Source organism: Plodia interpunctella, chromosome 26, assembly GCF_027563975.2.
Source record: "Plodia interpunctella isolate USDA-ARS_2022_Savannah chromosome 26, ilPloInte3.2, whole genome shotgun sequence".
In the NCBI taxonomy this organism is placed as follows: Eukaryota; Metazoa; Arthropoda; class Insecta; order Lepidoptera; family Pyralidae; genus Plodia; species Plodia interpunctella.
In genome coordinates, this window is record NC_071319.1 from 1,491,719 (window position 1) to 1,510,064 (window position 18,346).

Consider the following 18,346-nt stretch of genomic DNA (forward strand, 5'->3'; position numbering starts at 1 on the left):
CACATCTCGTGAGAGTATATAATACGGAACCCTAAACTTATTTACACGCGAGAGACAGGATGAAGTACCCATAACCTTGACTCGTGGTTAACTAACCGTAAAACCTTTTCGTCTACTGTTTTATTAAATACAGACTTTAAAAATACAATTAAATAATTAAATAAACAAAATAAATATATTAGGACAAATCACACAGATTGAGCTAGCCCCAAAGTAAGTTCGAGACTTGTGTTCAGGATACTAACTCAACGATACTATATTTTCTAACAAATACATATATAGATAAACATCCAAGACCCGGGCCAATCAGAAAAAGATCATTTTCCATCATGACCCGACCGGGGATCGAACCCGGGACCTCTCGGTTCAGTGGCAAGAACTTTACCACTGCGCCACCGAGGTCGTCATATTGTAGTCATATCGTAATCAATGGTACAACAATTGTGCTAGTTCTACATTTTAGTTCTTGGTCTAATTCACCATTACACCATTGTCTAGAATCTAGGCTTTGACATAGCATAGTATCACGTCTTTATCCGTTACGGGATAGACAGAGCCTAGAGTTGCGGATCTCGATGGCAGAGTGAATTTCTCGAGCGTTTTAAACTCCACCGCGGGCTAATGACAGCCCGCGGCTGTCATTAGTGTTAATTAAATTGTATCATACACAGTAATCAATGTAATTATCCTATTTTATAAATAAGTAAACTGTAAAGTACTGGTACAATGTTAATTTTATGTATGTCTAATTAAAAAAAAAAAAAAAAAGAATTTTAATTTTAAAAAAATGTCGGTTACTAATGAAACGCTACACGCCGCGTTCAAGCGGTCGTGAAATTTACCCGGCAACGCTATATGACGTGCTAATCGATTTTATATCGAACTAGCCGCTCGCCCCGGCTCGCTCGGTTAAAACCATAATAAAAAGTAGCCTATTTTATTAAAATCGGCCCAGTAATTTTTGAGTTTATTATTACGAAAAAAAAAAACACAGAAATACAAATCTTTACTCTTAAATTATATTAAAATATGGATTAATTGGCTGTGACAAAAATGTCACTTCACTTCGCTTCACTTTAAATGATCAATTTTATTACTACGTTATCTATTTTTCTCTTCACATTAAAGTTATTATTAGAAGCGCTTTTTTTAACCCTCAAATTCTTCAAATTGTGACGCTATAGAACATCATTGTCATACAAGTTAACAAGTTCCCTCAGAAATTATCATTACTCTAAGCAAGTTCTATATAAAATTGTTTTTGATATTTAGACAATACTGAAAGACGGACAGGCAACAAAATGTTCTACCGCTTGACGTACGGAACCTTAAAAACTATCAGATTGCATTGGTTGAAAATAACCAATTGATTAAGTATTTTTTTAAAATTAGCCTGCCGATGTGTCCCACTGTTGGGCAAAGGTTTCCCCTTCCTTTTTCCACAAATCCCTGTCGGTTATAATTAATTAAGTATGGGTAATAAAAATTACTTTCCCAGAAAAAATGTTTTTATTTTGATGAATAATGTTTCTTATGTTTCAAAATAACTACATTTTCCATCCCTACAAATCACCTCGTCGCCGCGATGAGCCAATCGCATTTAAGCATGTCAAATTCAAAATTGGAATTGCATTCTATTGTCTATGCCACGAAACGTCGACGAGCAAGACACGGTTTCACGCCTATCTGGTCACGGCTGCAAGTGTATCCTGTGGGCTTGTGGCGCAATTTGAATTTGGAAGCGATTTCTACATTTTTTTTTACTTTTTTAAGCTGCCAGTCTTGTTATCTCATTTAGTCTTACCGAGATTACAGACGTAGGGATTTATGTGAATATATTTCAATAGTTTTAATTTCTGAACGGAGCACTAAATTGGTGACAAATTGGCAAACTGGTAACAATAATAATAATAACTTTTATTCACCAAAGAAAAAAGTACAATACCACATATGATGGAATAACTAGCGACTGCGTCCCGGGACTTGGCTCCCGTAGATATAATTCGCGATAAAATATATATACGTAAATATAATGTGATATTCCAGGATATATTCAGTTGATTTTGCGTTATTGAGTAGCATACCGTACTTTAGTACACACGTCCAAATTTTCATAATATTAGTGGAGTATTTCGTTTACTAGTGTTTATGCCACTAATTGTCACTAGATGGCGGTAGATAGTCGCTAAAGTCATGACAGATGCCTGTAGGTGACTTGTATAAAATCTGACACCAGTGTTAGATATAACACACACGATAAGAAAGAAGAAAAGTACTTACACGATTGCATATCTATACTATTATATATAAAGAGGTAAGCGTTTGTGAGTTTGTATGTTTGAGGCGCATAATCTCCGAAACTACCGAACCGATTTAAAAAATCTTTCACCATTTGAAAGGTACATTATCGAAGATTGCTATAGGCTATATTTTATCTCAAAATTCCCACGCGAGCGAAGCCCTGGGCAACATACGATATATTTTGATGGGCATATGTTGTATTTCGCCCAAGCTAAATGAAGTTTTTAATTGTTAAAAGTTTATACCTTGTACCACACTCGTATGCTTACGTTGCCTTACCTACCTCACTACCACCTGTCAATGACGTAATTTCCGGCAATTGTAGTCGGCCCTTCGCCTGGAATTATTTTCATTTTTATTTCAATACTAAAATTTGTGTCGAAGTACAGGTGAAGGGAATCTCAAATAAATATACTTTAAAATCTTAATATACAGTTAGATATTAATATAATAATAATAATATCAATAAAAGTAATTATAAAAAAAAAATATATAAAAGTATTTATTTTCTTAGAAAGTTTATTTGACTCTAAACACTTGGCTATTATTATTATGATATGTGGTGAAATTTTAAGACTAAAAACCCCCTGCCCCACCCGAAATCACGTATATTTTTCAGTACTTATGGCTACCAAGAATTTTTTAAACTAGATTTAACGTTTTATCTATTAGTTAGTAAAATAGTTTATATAAACTCCACGCTTTTGTTTTTTGTTAAAAAATACATAAGTGACATCTTACCTACCTCCCCGCTTGTGATGATTCGTGATTTTTGCCCAAAATCAAAATCAAAATCAAATCATTTATTCAGAAATTAGGCCTTCACAGGCACTTTTTCACGTCATAATCTAAATTAAATGATGTTTACCAAAGCTACAAACTATTAGCATTTCGGAACGACCACTGCTGAGAAGAAATGCCGAAAGAAACTCATTCAAACAGTGTTGGTCCCTATTATGCCAGAAGGGCTTACCATTTTTTAAATATAAATTTATGTATAATTTTTTATCAGTAATATAACATGTAAGTACATAATAAAGTACATGGTCAAAAGGTATACTGAAACATATTATGATTGTGATCAAGTGCTGATGAAAGGAAAATATATATACTTCTATATATATACTTATATATATGTATAATTAACCAAACAAAAAAAAAAACTTTTAATAAAAGAACGAGCTGACCAGTTCCCCCGGCAGCACCCGTTCACGAGTAAAGCCCTTCCTTCAAGCCTCAGCACGTGATTAATGTAGGACATATTCTCGCCGACCCACATAAATGACCCATATAAAAAAAATATTTTTAAAAATGTGTATCATAAACACATGACATAATAAATGAATATATAAACACCAACTAAGAAGCGACAACGAGATTCATTTGTCTATGGCACACTACAGACGATGGCTGTATGCTGTATGGGCTTAGATCCCTTTGCCTTTTCATACGGATAAAATAAACAAAAAAAAAAAAGTCTTTGGCACTTCAAAGTCAATTAAAAATTAAAATAAATCTTCGTTAAGTTAATCTCAACTTCAAGTTCAATAACAAACACCTGTTATTGTGACTCGAGTCAGTCTGAGTGACTCATGTACCCATGACATCATGGGCCACACACCTACAATCATGTTAAGCTTTTGGTAATGAATATAAGTTTCACGAAAAAAAAAATGGCGTCATTTTTATTGTTACGCGACCTAACCTATGTAACTTTTAAAGAAAATTATAATTACGGGTGTGTTCAAAATCTTTGTTTGATTTTAAGCACAAGAAAAGCTACAGAAAAATAATTATGAGGAACTGCGCTGCGACCCTGCGTACCCTTCGCTCGTATGAGAATTTCGGGATAAAATGTGCCCTGTGTTATTCCAGGTTATATTCTACCCGTATACCAAATTTCACAACAATCCTTCCAGTAGATATCGCGTAAACGAGTGAACAAACATACATACACACATACATCATCACAAAATGCATATAAGTAGATAAAGATTGATTTAATAGACGATAAAAATATACTTGTTTGATCGATGCTTTTTATGGTTCAATTATGATGTGTTGTTACTTTTTTGGAAAGTTGTTTATGACCATTAAATATCTATCTATGGTTAGTAGTGGTTTCACAGAAGACAAAATAAACTTATAAATAAATAAATTAACAAGACTTAACGGCCCGCCCACACCAAGCTTGTGTCGTGGGTCCGATGGACACAAATACAGAAACGGGCACAAACAACCTAGAACCGCAGACAAATATGTGTGATCACAAGTACAAATATTTGCTCGCGCTGGGAATCTAACCCTGGGGACCTCCAGAGAGCGGGCAGGTGTGGTGACCACTTCGCCACGGAGGTATTAGCTTATTGTTAGATTAAATATTATTGTTTGCTTGTTTCAGGATCTCATCCCAGTTCAAGACACAGAATCTTACTTACTAAAAACGCAGACGGCTATCAGCAATCTACAAGCGAAACTACAATCTTCTAGAACTAACAACTTCTCGAACATTCCATCTCAACTAACCTCGAGTTTGATCAGCGAAAAAACTGCCATTTCTCGCCTGCCAGTCTCACAGCTCAGTCGATCGAATTCCCTCAATTATCGATTGAGAAGAAAAGACAACTCGACTGACAGCAGTCCTCTGAGAAGTCCAGGACATTACGTTATAACTGGCTCCGCGAAAGTTCCAGAAGGCACTAGGATATTATTGAATTCTGCTTCGAAATCTTTAGACACTGAACGGAGGAGAGATTCAAATATGAATAGTCCTAATTCCGAAAGGGGACTATTAAGTAACAGTTCAGACGATAAAACGCTTCATCATTCAATTCATTCATCGAACAAGCCTAATTATGACGTAGAAGCGATATTATCACCACATAGGAAAACTAACGCGCGACACAAATTCTTAGACGCGAAAAACGAGTTTTTCGGCACCGATTTCAATAACGCAAACGAATCAATTTGTCTTAAGACAGTATTAAAGAATAACGCTATGGACACTAAATACCCTAGGATTGATCAAACTTGTTGCCAAGGCGATAGGACTCATCACAGAGTGTACAGCGATGGAAGGAAACCTAATTCCGTCGCGTTCGGTAGCTCAATAAAAAGATCTAGCTCATTCAACACAGTCAACAAAAACAATAATTATATAGACCCTAGATTAATATCTAGGCGATCTAGCGGTCAATCTGAAGAATATAAAGATTATTTATCAGATGATTCGGATGGTTCGTTCGATAAAAGTCAAGGATTAAGATATAAAAGGGTATATAGAGGCAGATTAGATTCGCCAGATCTGAAATCTATAGCGCCGGCCAATTCTCCGCGTTGTCCTAATACGCCTGAAATGCAGAGGAAATTCGGGCCGGGATTGGTAAGGAATTCTGTCAGAGTGACCAATAAGGAGAGAGGGATGAACACAAGGTTGTCTGAACCGCCAATCGCGAGGGAGGAGAGGAAACCGACCAATCACCAGAGCAGAAGGATATCGGAGCCGACAAGACAAGCGGTTTTCAATAGGCTGACTAAATCCAGGTCTTCCACGAGGGAACTCCAGCCAAAGAACCAGGAGAAAGGTGGGTTTTATATTTTACTAACCGATTTTCTTTTACGCTACACGTTTGCCTTGTACGCTTCTTTTTGTACAGAACTCCCATGGAGTTCCCTCGTTGAGAGCCGATCCTGGGTGCACCATCAGGTCATGCTTATCACAATGATGCATTGCCATGGAAACTGAAGCGATGTGGGAAATTTCAACTCTGTAGGACAACTAGAAGTAGGAGAAATCTAACTTGCAAGATTTGATTACAGACAGACAAGCAACAAGCCAACATCGGGACAGGTGAAACTAAATTATAATAATACTAGATGTTGCCCGGGGCTTCGCTCGCATGGGAATTTTGAGACAAAATATATATATGCCTTTAGCAATCTTGGATAATGTAGCTTTCTAATGGTGAAAGATTTTTTGAAATCGGTTCGGCAGTTTCGGGGATTACCCACCTCAAACATACAAACTCACAAACGCTTACCTCTTTATAATAATAGTATAGATAAAAGCTTGTAAAAATAAATAAATATTTTTTCTGAAGTGTACAAGAACATACCATATGAAAATGTACTTTAATATAGCTAAGAAAAAGTAAAAAAAAAACATATTAAATAATCTTGCTGGTGCAATATAAATTACACCTTACCTCAAGATAAATGCTCTCCAATAGTGAAAGTGTCATTCGCATCGGTCTAGCAGTTTTTGCTTGACATCCATGACTCGATCTACATAAACTAGGTAGTTACTAAATTATATTGTAAAAATATGCAAATTTATAACGTGTTTGAGTACAGTCACCTACAAACAAGTTACAAACAAGTTTATTTGTTAGAAAAAATTTAAAAACCCCCGACTTTCATTATTCATTTCGGTACAACTTTTGGAACGGCTAAACTGATTTTCATGAAACATCGCTAAGAACACTCGGGATAAAATTATCTATGACATAAAAAAAAAAACTAAACGAAAATCGGTTCATTCGTTTGGGAGCTGCGATGCCACAGACAGACACGTTCAACTTTTAACACCCCTCTTTTTGCGTCGGGGGGATTAAAAAATTGTCCTGTTTCATTGTCGATCTTCCTTAATATAATGTCCCAATGAAGCATAGTCGTATTCCTCATGGCTGAGGGTCGTGGTCATTACATGGAATGAAACACACGTAACAAGTTTCTTGGCATTATTAATGGAGTGGTTTGCCATTGCCTTCTCCATTCCCAATAAAAAAACAAGTCTTATTATTGCAACTTAATTTTTACCAATTTACCAGTTTTCAAAGAGCTATCTTTTATACTTAATTTTTTAACCCCCCGGATGCAAAAAGAGGGATGTTATAAGTTTAACGTGTCGGTGTGTGTATCTGTCTGTGGCGTCGTAGCTCCCAAACGGATAAAAAGATTTTCGTTTAGTTTTTTTTTTTTTGTGTCATAGATAATTTTATCCCGAGTGTTCTTAGCGATGTTTCATGAAAATCAGTTCAGCCGTTCAAAAGTTTTAGCGAAATGAACATTGAAAGTCGGGGTTTTTAAAATTTGTCCCACAAATAAACTTGTTGTTACCAGTCCTAACAATCTAAACAATACTCATTGTTGAGCTTTGTTGAAAATCAAATACTTAGTTATTAATTCAGACCTATATACATTCTAAACTAAAACATTTATTAACCACGAAAGTAATTGCCTAAAGAGTCTATCTCAATTTATATTATATCATAAATAGATATGTTAAACATTTACAACAAGACGAGTTAGAAAAAACTGAATTTAGTTAATATACTTCGTTACGATAATCTTGAAAATTAAAAAAAGAAACGCTAGTGCCATAAAAAAAATAATTAAATATTCATATTTGTATCTGGCCAGTAATACATATGAATATTTCTCCTAATAACAAAGATATTTATGCCAAATAAGTCGTTAAAAAGTTACATAATGCCATAGACAGCGGTAGTTATAATCTAAATCGAATAATTGACCCCAAAACAAAGACTGTTAAATTAGTAACGGTGCAAAAAAACCTCGAATCTTATGCTTGTAACGCGATTGATTTGTTGTAGACCGTTTTTATGACAAAAATATGATGTATATTGTAGACCGTCTCAGTTTATTTGTTCGCGATAAACTTAGAAACTACTGCACGTATTTTCAAGCGGTTTTCACCAATAGATAGTGTGATTTCTGGGGAAGGTTTGGGTGTATAATTTATTATGTTTCTACCCGAGCGAAGCCGGGACGGGCTGTGCTAGATTTTTATATAAATGCTAGATGTTGCCCGGGGCTTCGCTCAGCGGCATTAGGTTGAATGCGTCTCGTTGCGACGTTCCGACAGTGTAAATCGAATCGCAAACCTTCACTCAACATTTAATGTCGCAATGTCTGTATCGCTAATACAAGGATAATGGCCTTCTTGTGTTTGTCACAAGTATTGCATTCTTTAACAATGCATTACGTGTGTCAAAAAGGTTGATGCACTCAATGCTCATCTTCATATAGGGTTACTAGCGCTCTGGGGGTTCGCTCCTTTGGAATTTCGGGATAAAAAGTACCCTATGTGTTATTACAGGTTATATTCTACCCGTGTACCAAATTTCATAACAATCGGTCCAGTAGATTTTGCGTGAAAGAGTAACAACAACATTCATGCTGTATGTGTCACATCCTCACAAACTTTCACATTTATAATATTAGTGAGATTATACTAAATTATTTTGAAAGTTTTCTTCTAAATTCCAATGAATAAAACGTAAAAAGAAATTAAACAAAGGATTTAGTTTTTGTACTATTTATTATTAAAATATTTTGTGATTTATAATAGAAAAAATACTGTTATATGGTTTTTACACAAAGAAAAATTATATGCTTCTTTTTTTTTGTCTCAATTCGGGCCGCATGGTGGGTCATGACCCATCCTCCTTATCCATCCATAAGGAAGGACAGTGCCCCAACAGTAAAAAATACTGCTTATGTGATAGTTTCTACAAGTGAAATAAAAACACTTATACTTTTTTTTGACCTGTCCCGTCTGTCTCAAATTTAAATAATTATTATCATCATCTGATGGTGCACCCAAGATCGCCGACGAAAGAACTCGAGTCAGGACATGATTTTTTGACACCCGTCAAATGCCTCTGACATTACTTTTACGACTATTTACCTCCATCTAGTGAACAGTAGTAGAACTAGCCGCATACACACTAGCGAACTAAACTGTCAACCAGTGTGCAGGTTTCCTCACGATGATTTCCTTCGCCGGAAGCAAGTGGTGGTCTATGAAAACTACTATATATGAATCAGGTTTTCATACAAACTCATATGGTATGAGTAGGATACGAACTTGAGACCTTTCGATCCACAGACTGCCATCAGTCTTAACAATCACATCACCACCGCTGTTTTTCATTAATGACGACGCATGTTGCTTTGAAAAATGAAAATGAAAAAATTATTTATTTGTATATAACTGTGACATGACATATTGCCCTGTAAACACAAGCTCCTCAGTAGAAATTTACGAATTTATTCGTTGTTGTATAAAGAGACACATTGTATGATTTTTGCACTTAATGGAATGTAAACATTGATCAAAGTTTTGACAATCAGGATACATTTATATAAATGTAAAATTAACCTGGTAACCAAATAATTTTACTATAGATCAAATTAATTGAAATGCTTTATTTGTGATATGACGAAGCGTGTTGCGAATGAATTTTTATAATGACGAAGCATGTTGCGTTATTTGTGAAGATATGACGAAGCGCGTTGCAGTTTTTAAAACGTATTCATATATCAGGCCAAAAGAAGCCGAGCCAACATCGCTCATCCTCCGCATTGGCATCAAAAGAAGCAGAGTACACTAATTGGAAGAAGAGGTCCTCTTACGATCCCATGAAGGCAGCTCAAGAAGGAAGGAGACGGCAGATGATGGCGAAGAGACAGGATAATAAAGATGACCTCAGCTCTCCTAGGTAATTGGAATAGTTCTAGAACATAGCATTCGTCTTGTTGGAGAGTATACTGCAGAAATGAAACTCCAACTGTGTAGTGGAAAATCAGACTATATTTTGACAGATTTACACGGCTATTTATTACTAAAATTAACATTTTAATCGTATAAGAAATGATGATAACCAATCACAAATTGCGATTTATTTTACGCCGATTGCCGCCAGGGGTCCACTGCATAAATATGTTCGATCTGTCTCAACGCTCGCAGTAATGCGGTGACGGCCGTGTGGCGCAGGCGTGAAAATCATGTGATCATAGCGCCGTGCAGTCGTCATCTCATACATGCTTGTAGAAGTCGCTACAGTCTACTGCACCGCTTCCCCCGGCAAGAAAAAGTTCATTGAAAACTGAGTTTTAAAGCGTCGTCTGTAGACATACTTTTCATTGACAACACGAGTGCTGCCAGCGAGCAACACTATTTTGTTGAAAATCGTTACATATATAAATACTAGCTGCGGCTTAGTTTTAATTAATAATTAACGTATAATTATTCCCCGGGTATCAATTTCTAATTCTGGCTAATTATGGGATAAAACGTACGCTGTGTCCTTCTCCGTACTTCAAACTACATGTATGCAAAATTTCAAGAAGATTGGTTGAGCAGATAGAGCGTGAAGTGGTAACAAACAAACTTTGTCATTTATAATATTTGTTAGAATAAGGATTTAATTAGACAATTTTTTTAGCCACTCTTCCCCTGTTCACCGCTCGCAGTCGTTCCACACTACCAACATAGCAGAACTAACTCTGGAGTATTCGTCGTCTGACGAGCAGTTGGTAACACTGCCCGCCGACCCGATGATAACTTCGACACAGTCGGACATTTTGGATTTGAGCAGACGTCCTGTCAATAGCGATGTCGTGTTGAGCAGAGATTATGTAGCGAATTTCAAGGTAGTTTATTCTATATTTTTGAAGTGAAAACTTGTTTAGCGGCGTTGTGCACTTTTTGCTTTGGGTGCAATATAATATTAAAGTTTTCACTTCTGCCGGCACTCCCGGAGTGCGACCCGTTTTTTTTTAACACATAACAGATACAGTGTCACGTCTTGATCCCTTACGGGACAGACAGAGACTGGAATTGCGAAACTCGAAAGCCACATTCAGGCGGAACCACACGCCTCAATTATCCAAACAAAGATATCGTCTTGAATTCCTCTCCAGTCAATTGTTATTAAGATTTAAATTTTTATTCATAGATAAACCAACCAACAGAGAAACCTAAACGTCACAGCGCGGACAAAAGGAAAACTTACATTGTGGACGACATTACCCCGACCAAAGAGAACATAGACTTCCTCCCGAAGCATAGAGACGAGGCCATAGACAAGAGGAAAACGTTTATACTGGACAGTGACACGAATTCTACTACAAATGGTAGCAGTCCGAGGAATTCTAGTATATTCAGTCACGAGAAGAATTCCTTGACCACTGGTGAGTTTATGTCATACTAGCTGCGCCCCGGGGCTTTGCTAACGTGGAAATTTCGGTATAAAAAGTACCCTATGTGTTATTTCAGGTTATATTCTACCCGTGTACCAAATTTCATAACAATCCGTCCAGTAGATTTTGCGTGAAAGAGTAACAAACAAACATACATACACACACACACCTCATAATCCACATCCTCATAAACTTTATATAATGTTGGTAGGATTTCAAGGTATTCCGTTTAGCGCAACGAATCGAATTGCACCTAACTTTTCCATACTGAGATTTTACCGTATTGGAAGTGTATTTTTTAAACGATTTGCTTTTAGCAAAAATGATTTTAGAAAACTATACTTAATAAAAATATAGATCGAAAATGATTTTTACCTCAGGTACAAGCGACACAGAGGGTGAGAGCGGGACAGAAAGTGCTCCAGTCGTGATGAGGAATCCGGGCGGGAAACGTGCGCCCGCGCACGCCAAACAGAGGTGAGGACATTTACTATTACTGTATTTTTTTTTGACCAATAAATAAATGGACCAAAATCACTACACAGTATATTAGAGTCGCCCTCCGCGTAAAGTGCTTGCCTCTGAACCGAGAGGTCCCAGGTTCGATCCCCGGTCGGGTCATGAAGGAAAATGATATTTTTCTAATTGGCCCGGGTCTTGGATGTTTATCAATATATGTATTTGTTATAGAATATAGTATCGTTGAGTTAGTATCCCGTAACACAAGTCTCGAACTTACTTTGGGGCTAGCTCAATCTGTGTGATTTGTCCTAATATATTTCGTATAATCGTGTTTTTTTTTTTTTACATTTAATTTTGTTCATTGCAGGTACAGCGGTGACTACTCCATGTCGTCATCGACCACTTCTATTGCGCAGAAAAAGCCCGCAATACAACCGCGATACTTGGACATATCAAAGTATAAAACAGAGAGCACGGGCAAGAGTTTCCTGAGGCGGGACCCGAGCAAGACGTATGTGGCGGTGTTGGGGGAGAAAGTCAGTAAGGGCAGCGCGCAGCAACTCGAAATGGGTGAGCTTTAAGAGTCACCTCACCTTCTTTTTGGGGTTCCGCACCTTTCTTAGGGTTCCGCACCTTTTTTTAGGGTTCCGTGCAAATATTAGGGTTCCGTACCTTTTTAGGGTTCCATATTATTATTTATAGGTTCCGTGCATATTTTAGGGTTCCGTACCTTTTTAGGGTTCCATATTATAGTTCCATATTATTATTTATAGGTTCTGTGCATATTTTTAGGTTCCGTGCATATTTTTAGGTTCCGTACCTTTTTTTTGGGTTCCGTAATTTTTTAAGGACTCCGTACCTTTTAAAGAGTTCCATACCTTATTATAGGGTTCCGTTCCTTTTTAGGATTTCCTACTTTTTTAGGGGTCCGTATCTTTTTTAGGGTAAGTACCGTACGGTACATACTTACGTTCCAAAGTTACTGCGGTACCTTTTCGTACGGGCAACGAAGCGATACTATATAGTCTGGGAGGAATCCCTGTAGGGACCTATCCGATCGAACATTACTCTGGGACTAATTTTATTGGACGGCCGCAGCGGTCGAACCGCTCTGAGAAATGACAAAACTTTTTGCGAGTGCCTTTTTTAAGTGAAACTTCGCGAAAAGATCTACAAAAGGGATCTAGATTTGTCATATCTTATCACTAAGTATTTGTTACACTCTGTATTGTTTTATTATTTATTTTGTTTAATGAACGCACCCTTATAATAACAGAATACATAATAGGCTAGTTGCCATTTTTTTTGTTTTTATGACTTATATTGCTATGAAAAAAAATAATAATGTGGCAATGACAATCCTTTCAAATATATGACGTCCAAACGCTCCATACTGAATGACACGAACAAGTGACGTCACAACGTGCGAAAATGTTCGCGAACAAAGATATGTTTGTTAATTAACATTAAATATTACGTTTACGGTGATGATTTCTTAATAAAATTTGTTACATTTTTTTTTTTATTTAAGATGGTTAAATTTATTTTTATAATTTCATACTTTTTGAAAATGGACTTTCCAACTAACTTTAAATCTTCGTATTTAGATCCAGCTGCATTGTCACAGTCTATTAATTATCATAATGATCCTAAATATATCTAGATTATACATAGTTTTTACAATTCTAAGACCTTTACAACTACCCTATTACAGAGCAAAAGAAGCAAGAACTAGAGAAGTGGAAGCGACGGGCGTCTTACGACCCGCGGAAGGCGGCGGCTTTAGGACGCTCCGCGAAAACACCGCCAAAAACCGCCAGGTAACTATCCACCACAATGTTTCATATCTATTTGAATATCGCGACCTCCTAACGCGAGGTATGACTGGTTGAGAACTAAATCAAGGGCTTGGAAAATAACGTTAATTAAAACAACGTCTTTCACATTTTGTGACAACCCTGACTGCATTTTCTACGCAGGCGGACGCGATGTCGTTACAATTTTTCAAAATTTAACAAAGACGAGAATTAAGTATTATCTGACTTTGAAATAATTAATCTGTACTATGGTAATGTTAATTTTATGAACGATTGGACGGATCGTAATGACAGCGCGGCCGCAGCGAAACGCTCTGAGAACCGGCCGCCACGCCTTTAGCAAGGCCGTCGAACAACTGTGTGGATCTCATTAAACTGTGCTAACATTATGAATGCGAATGTTTGTCTTTCTGTTTGTTCCGGTCATCAACTTGAAGGCATTCATTGATAATGAAAAATTGCACAGTTGATAGTTAACATAAATTGAATTTTAGGAATCTGTGTATTGAACTGTACAGTTTAACATAACTTACACGTACTTCAATTTAATTTAATCTCTCCGTGCTTATTTTTCTAATGTCGTTTAAGAACACAAACTTGGCTGTACAGTATAAAACGCCATTGACCTGCATAAAAATTAATAACTAAAATGTGACATTCTGAATTCAAAATTTTCACGACAAATAATTTCACGTGTAAAAAAAAAGTTTGTTTGCCATTTTGTGTTTTGATTATGTTCACTTTTGTTGTAGATTGTTATTTTTATTTCATATTTTCAATTTTAACATTTAGTTTCCTATTATATGTAATTTTAACAACGGAATAATATCTAATAAATATTGGAATGTCGGCTTTCTAACAAACAAAAAAATATGAAATTTGAAAAAGGATATAAAAAAGTATTTTAAATTTTAGAGCGTGAAAGGTGTCAAAATGCATGCAATTCTGGCCATAGAGAAAATCGGGCAGCCATCTTGTCCGTAAGGTCAGTTGTCAAGGCAAGCCTAACCTACAAATTAAATTTTTTCCACCATTTTTTTTGGTGTTATTGCAAACTCACGCTGCTTGCTTTTCAATTTTAACAGCTTCGTCTTGGTTTTTCATTTATTTTTCTTGTTTGATTTATAAATCGGCCGTTTTTTATTTAATCACTTACCGACTTGTGTTTTCGAAATTTTCGATTTTATTGTATGAAAAATCAAGATTACTTATTTGCTTCCACTTCTGTATTTATGATAAGAATAATATATTGGTTTTGTTTTTTCCACTTTTCTATTTAAATTGTATATACTTTTAAATTGTATATAATTTAAAATATTCTTCGAGTGTTAACTTAGTCGGTTCGCAAAAATCGTTAGTTTCCTGATGAAATAAAAGGAATAAATCATAATTTAACATTATTATTAAATATTTTATAGAAATTCATTATAAATAATAAAAATAGATATAATTAATAATATGAACTTTTGATTTTTTTTTTATTGTTCCCCAGGAATTTTTTTAATGTAATAATTTTCGAATTAACATTTTTTGCGAACAATCACAATGCACAAAATTAAAGAGAAAAACAAATAAATTTCACGCTTTTGTAAATGCGCTTTTCAATCATGATGTTCTAAAGAACTTTCTGTATTTATCCGTCTTTCTGTATTGATCTGAACTTTTTTCTTACAATTCATTTACCAAATAGATCTAACTGTGTTTATACAAAAACCACACTGTTTTCTGTGATCTACTTTTATATGGAAAAAGTTGCACAAAATTATTTTCTCTCATTTTACGGCAAAGTTATAAGATTACATACATTAACTGAATATCAAAATGGTTTATATTAACGAAAACCTCCAGAAGTAAATAAATATAATTACCTATATCTAATTCGAATTTCTTATTTATGAATAAAATATAAAATAAATAAAAAAAGTGAAATTACTTAAAAAGTAGAATTCGTAACATACCTAATTTGGATAATTTTATATAGACTTGTGTTGTAATTTTAAATTTCAGCGGCCAGTATTAATTTAGACCCAAATAAAGAAACATTTCTTTATGGTAAAAAATTGTTTAATGTAAAATCGAAGCTGGCGTATAAAATTGAATTTTATTATTATTTACTTCTAGAACTTTTTTAAATTTTAAAACAAAATGCCTAATATCTCAGCTTTGATATAGTTTAGATAAATGTGTTTATTAGCGAGTTGCCGCGTAATTTTAATAAAAATGACGCCATGTTTACCTCACCTTGTCAAATCTCAACAATTGGCTTTTCAGGTTAAATCGAATACTTTTTTTTATGTCATAATAAATATAGAGCTTGTATGACACTTATTCTGATGTCATGATTTTTGAAGACAAAATATATTTTAATGCGAATAAATATAAATTGAAAATCAATTAAAGTGACATTTAATTATTGTATTTGGTTGTTTAAATAATTTATATATATATTTATTTTATCGAGTCAAGTAGACAAAAACTTATTTAGAAATTTGGATTCCCAGCAGCGTCCTCCGCTCGCAGTCGTTCCACGGCCCAGTGCTGGGCTCAGTGAGCCTGCGGTATCAACCACCGCAACAGATCACCGAGAGCTACGACCATTCGAGCGATAACGACTTTTAAACGCCATTGTTGCAATAGAATTGAGAGTTTTAGCATAGATTTATTGCTAAATTATTCTTTTTTTTTTACTTTTTTTTTACATACTTTGGAAATAAAAATAAAAAAACGATCAAATCGGTTTTTTTTTTTGGGAAAATTTCAAAATATTTGAAAAACTTCGGCCAAATACGTTATTTCGTTAGTTTTAAGATACGCATTTGCATTAGCAAGCTTTATGTTAAGAACTTCCAAAGCAAATGAAGAAATTATACAACATTTGCAAAAGTTGCCGACGGAAGTTAAACTTACATAATTATATAAAGTAAAGGCGACCTATAATAATATAATCTTGTTATATTTAAGTTTTCTATCGCTTTAAACTCCACTTTCTCATTTTTTAATATCAATAAAATTTGTGTGATGTATGGCTAACTGTAGCTTTTGAGATGTCTCCAAATATTTAGATTTATTAGTATTTCCCAGGTGTTCATATATGTTGTTTTATTTCGAAACCTATTTGTATTTTCTCCGATTAAAAATATGAAATACATTCAATATGTCGCTACTAAAATGGTAAGTATATTTTTTGCTATATTTCTGCCAAATGAATCACTATTTTTAAATCAGAATCAATTTTTTAAATATTGTTTTCAAAACGCTCAAATCTATTGTAAATAGGGCGTAAAAGACGACGAAAGTCGAATACGATGGCAAATGTGATAATGGTGTGTGAATGTTCGAATTTTTATATTGTCTATGGTTAGTATATTCATTGAGTTTTAGAGTGTGTGCGCTTATTGTTACTGTCTATGGAAAAAGGCATCTTTTAGAATTTTCTGTGCTATTTTTGACATATGCAAATTTACGCGCCAAAATGTTGTTTAAGCGCCAATTTTGTTCAAATGTAAGGTTACTCTCTTGTTAAGGTTATTTTATTAATATTGACTATGAAGTGCTATGAGTAAACTCATGGATTTGGGTCGATGCAATGTTTAGTTTTATATTTATCATTTTTGTTTCACGTTGATACTGATTTATGCACAACATTTATTTTTTACAATTGGATATTCTTCAAATTCCACTTAAGTTGATGAATTATTTGTTGTACTTTGGCTAGAAATAAATATATTTAATTACTTAAATGTGATAATTGTAGAATTACTTATGGAATTATTAGTATCAATGTCGAGAATAAGTTTTTTTAAATGCTTTAATCGCGGTATTATTTCGAAATAGAGATGTTTTTGCTCATATCATTCATATACATCGATGTAGTGATTAGTGTTTTTTTTTTAGTATATTTTTGTCATATATTTAATCTTTGTTTTAGTGCAATATATACATCACACGATATGTCATATGTTATGATTATAAAAAGTGAAATTATAGTTATTAGTGGTATACAATGGAATTGTAGGAATTTATTCGTAATATGTACTGTTAATGTTAATAAAAATACAAAAGAACTAGATATATCATGTATCGATACACGGAATCTGGCCAATTTTACAAAATGAACAAAAAAATATTTTCTATTTCTATTTTTAGTAGTAGATATACACATTCTTTCGATAATACTCAGTTTTTTTTTCAATTTATTCATAAACAAAGTAGTATTTTCTTTTTAATTTGAATTGAAATGAAAACACGTCGCTTTTGATTACTTCTTCTTCAGTATTTTTACATGCGAAATCTAAAAACAAAGTATTTTTTTTGTATGGATTATCTACACTCATTTGCGTTAAATTTAACAAATAGTACAATTTTTACTTTTGCTTATTATGAAAACAACAAAAAAAAATTATTTTTTAAAACTGGTTATTAATGTGCATCTGACAAAATAAGTATTAATGTATAATTATCATCAAATGTTGTTATTTTTGCCCGTCCTAGCTTTGACCATGTCACTGCAAAGCTTACTAAGTTGCATTGTAAAAAGCTCGCCGCGAGCGTAGATATAAGCCCTATTGATGTTTAGAATTTCATAAGAATATTTAACAGAAATTAATAAAATAAAGTATGAAATATTATATTGTATTTAATTGTTTTCCATGTTTTCGCTACAAGGAAACCTCCATGTCCCCCAGGGATCACGCAGTGGTAGAATGTGCCAGCGGCTCTTTCTAAAATTTGTTCGCCTTCTCTGCGTACTTCAGAAA

The 18,346-nt window shown here is 34.4% G+C and overlaps 1 protein-coding gene across 4 annotated transcripts in view; it reads left to right on the forward strand.

Moving 5' to 3' along the window:
* The window catches only part of LOC128681232 (uncharacterized protein), a 39,912-nt gene extending 21,695 nt beyond the window's left edge, over positions 1 to 18,217 (forward strand). The window contains exons 3-11 of one of the 4 annotated variants that reach the window (XR_008405950.2): positions 4,703 to 5,885; positions 9,653 to 9,827; positions 10,554 to 10,761; positions 11,067 to 11,301; positions 11,691 to 11,787; positions 12,140 to 12,342; positions 13,487 to 13,592; positions 14,505 to 14,574; positions 16,091 to 18,217. Coding sequence is in view for 2 of the 4 variants with exons in the window: in XM_053764989.1 (XP_053620964.1) it covers positions 4,703 to 5,885; positions 9,653 to 9,827; positions 10,554 to 10,761; positions 11,067 to 11,301; positions 11,691 to 11,787; positions 12,140 to 12,342; positions 13,487 to 13,592; positions 16,091 to 16,208 (2,325 nt within the window). In the remaining 2 variants the exon portion in view is untranslated. The remainder of the gene's footprint in view (positions 1 to 4,702; positions 5,886 to 9,652; positions 9,828 to 10,553; positions 10,762 to 11,066; positions 11,302 to 11,690; positions 11,788 to 12,139; positions 12,343 to 13,486; positions 13,593 to 14,504; positions 14,575 to 16,090) is intronic. The other 3 variants (XR_008405951.2, XM_053764989.1, XM_053764990.1) reach the window with 3 other exon arrangements.
* Positions 18,218 to 18,346: the final 129 nt, after the last annotated feature.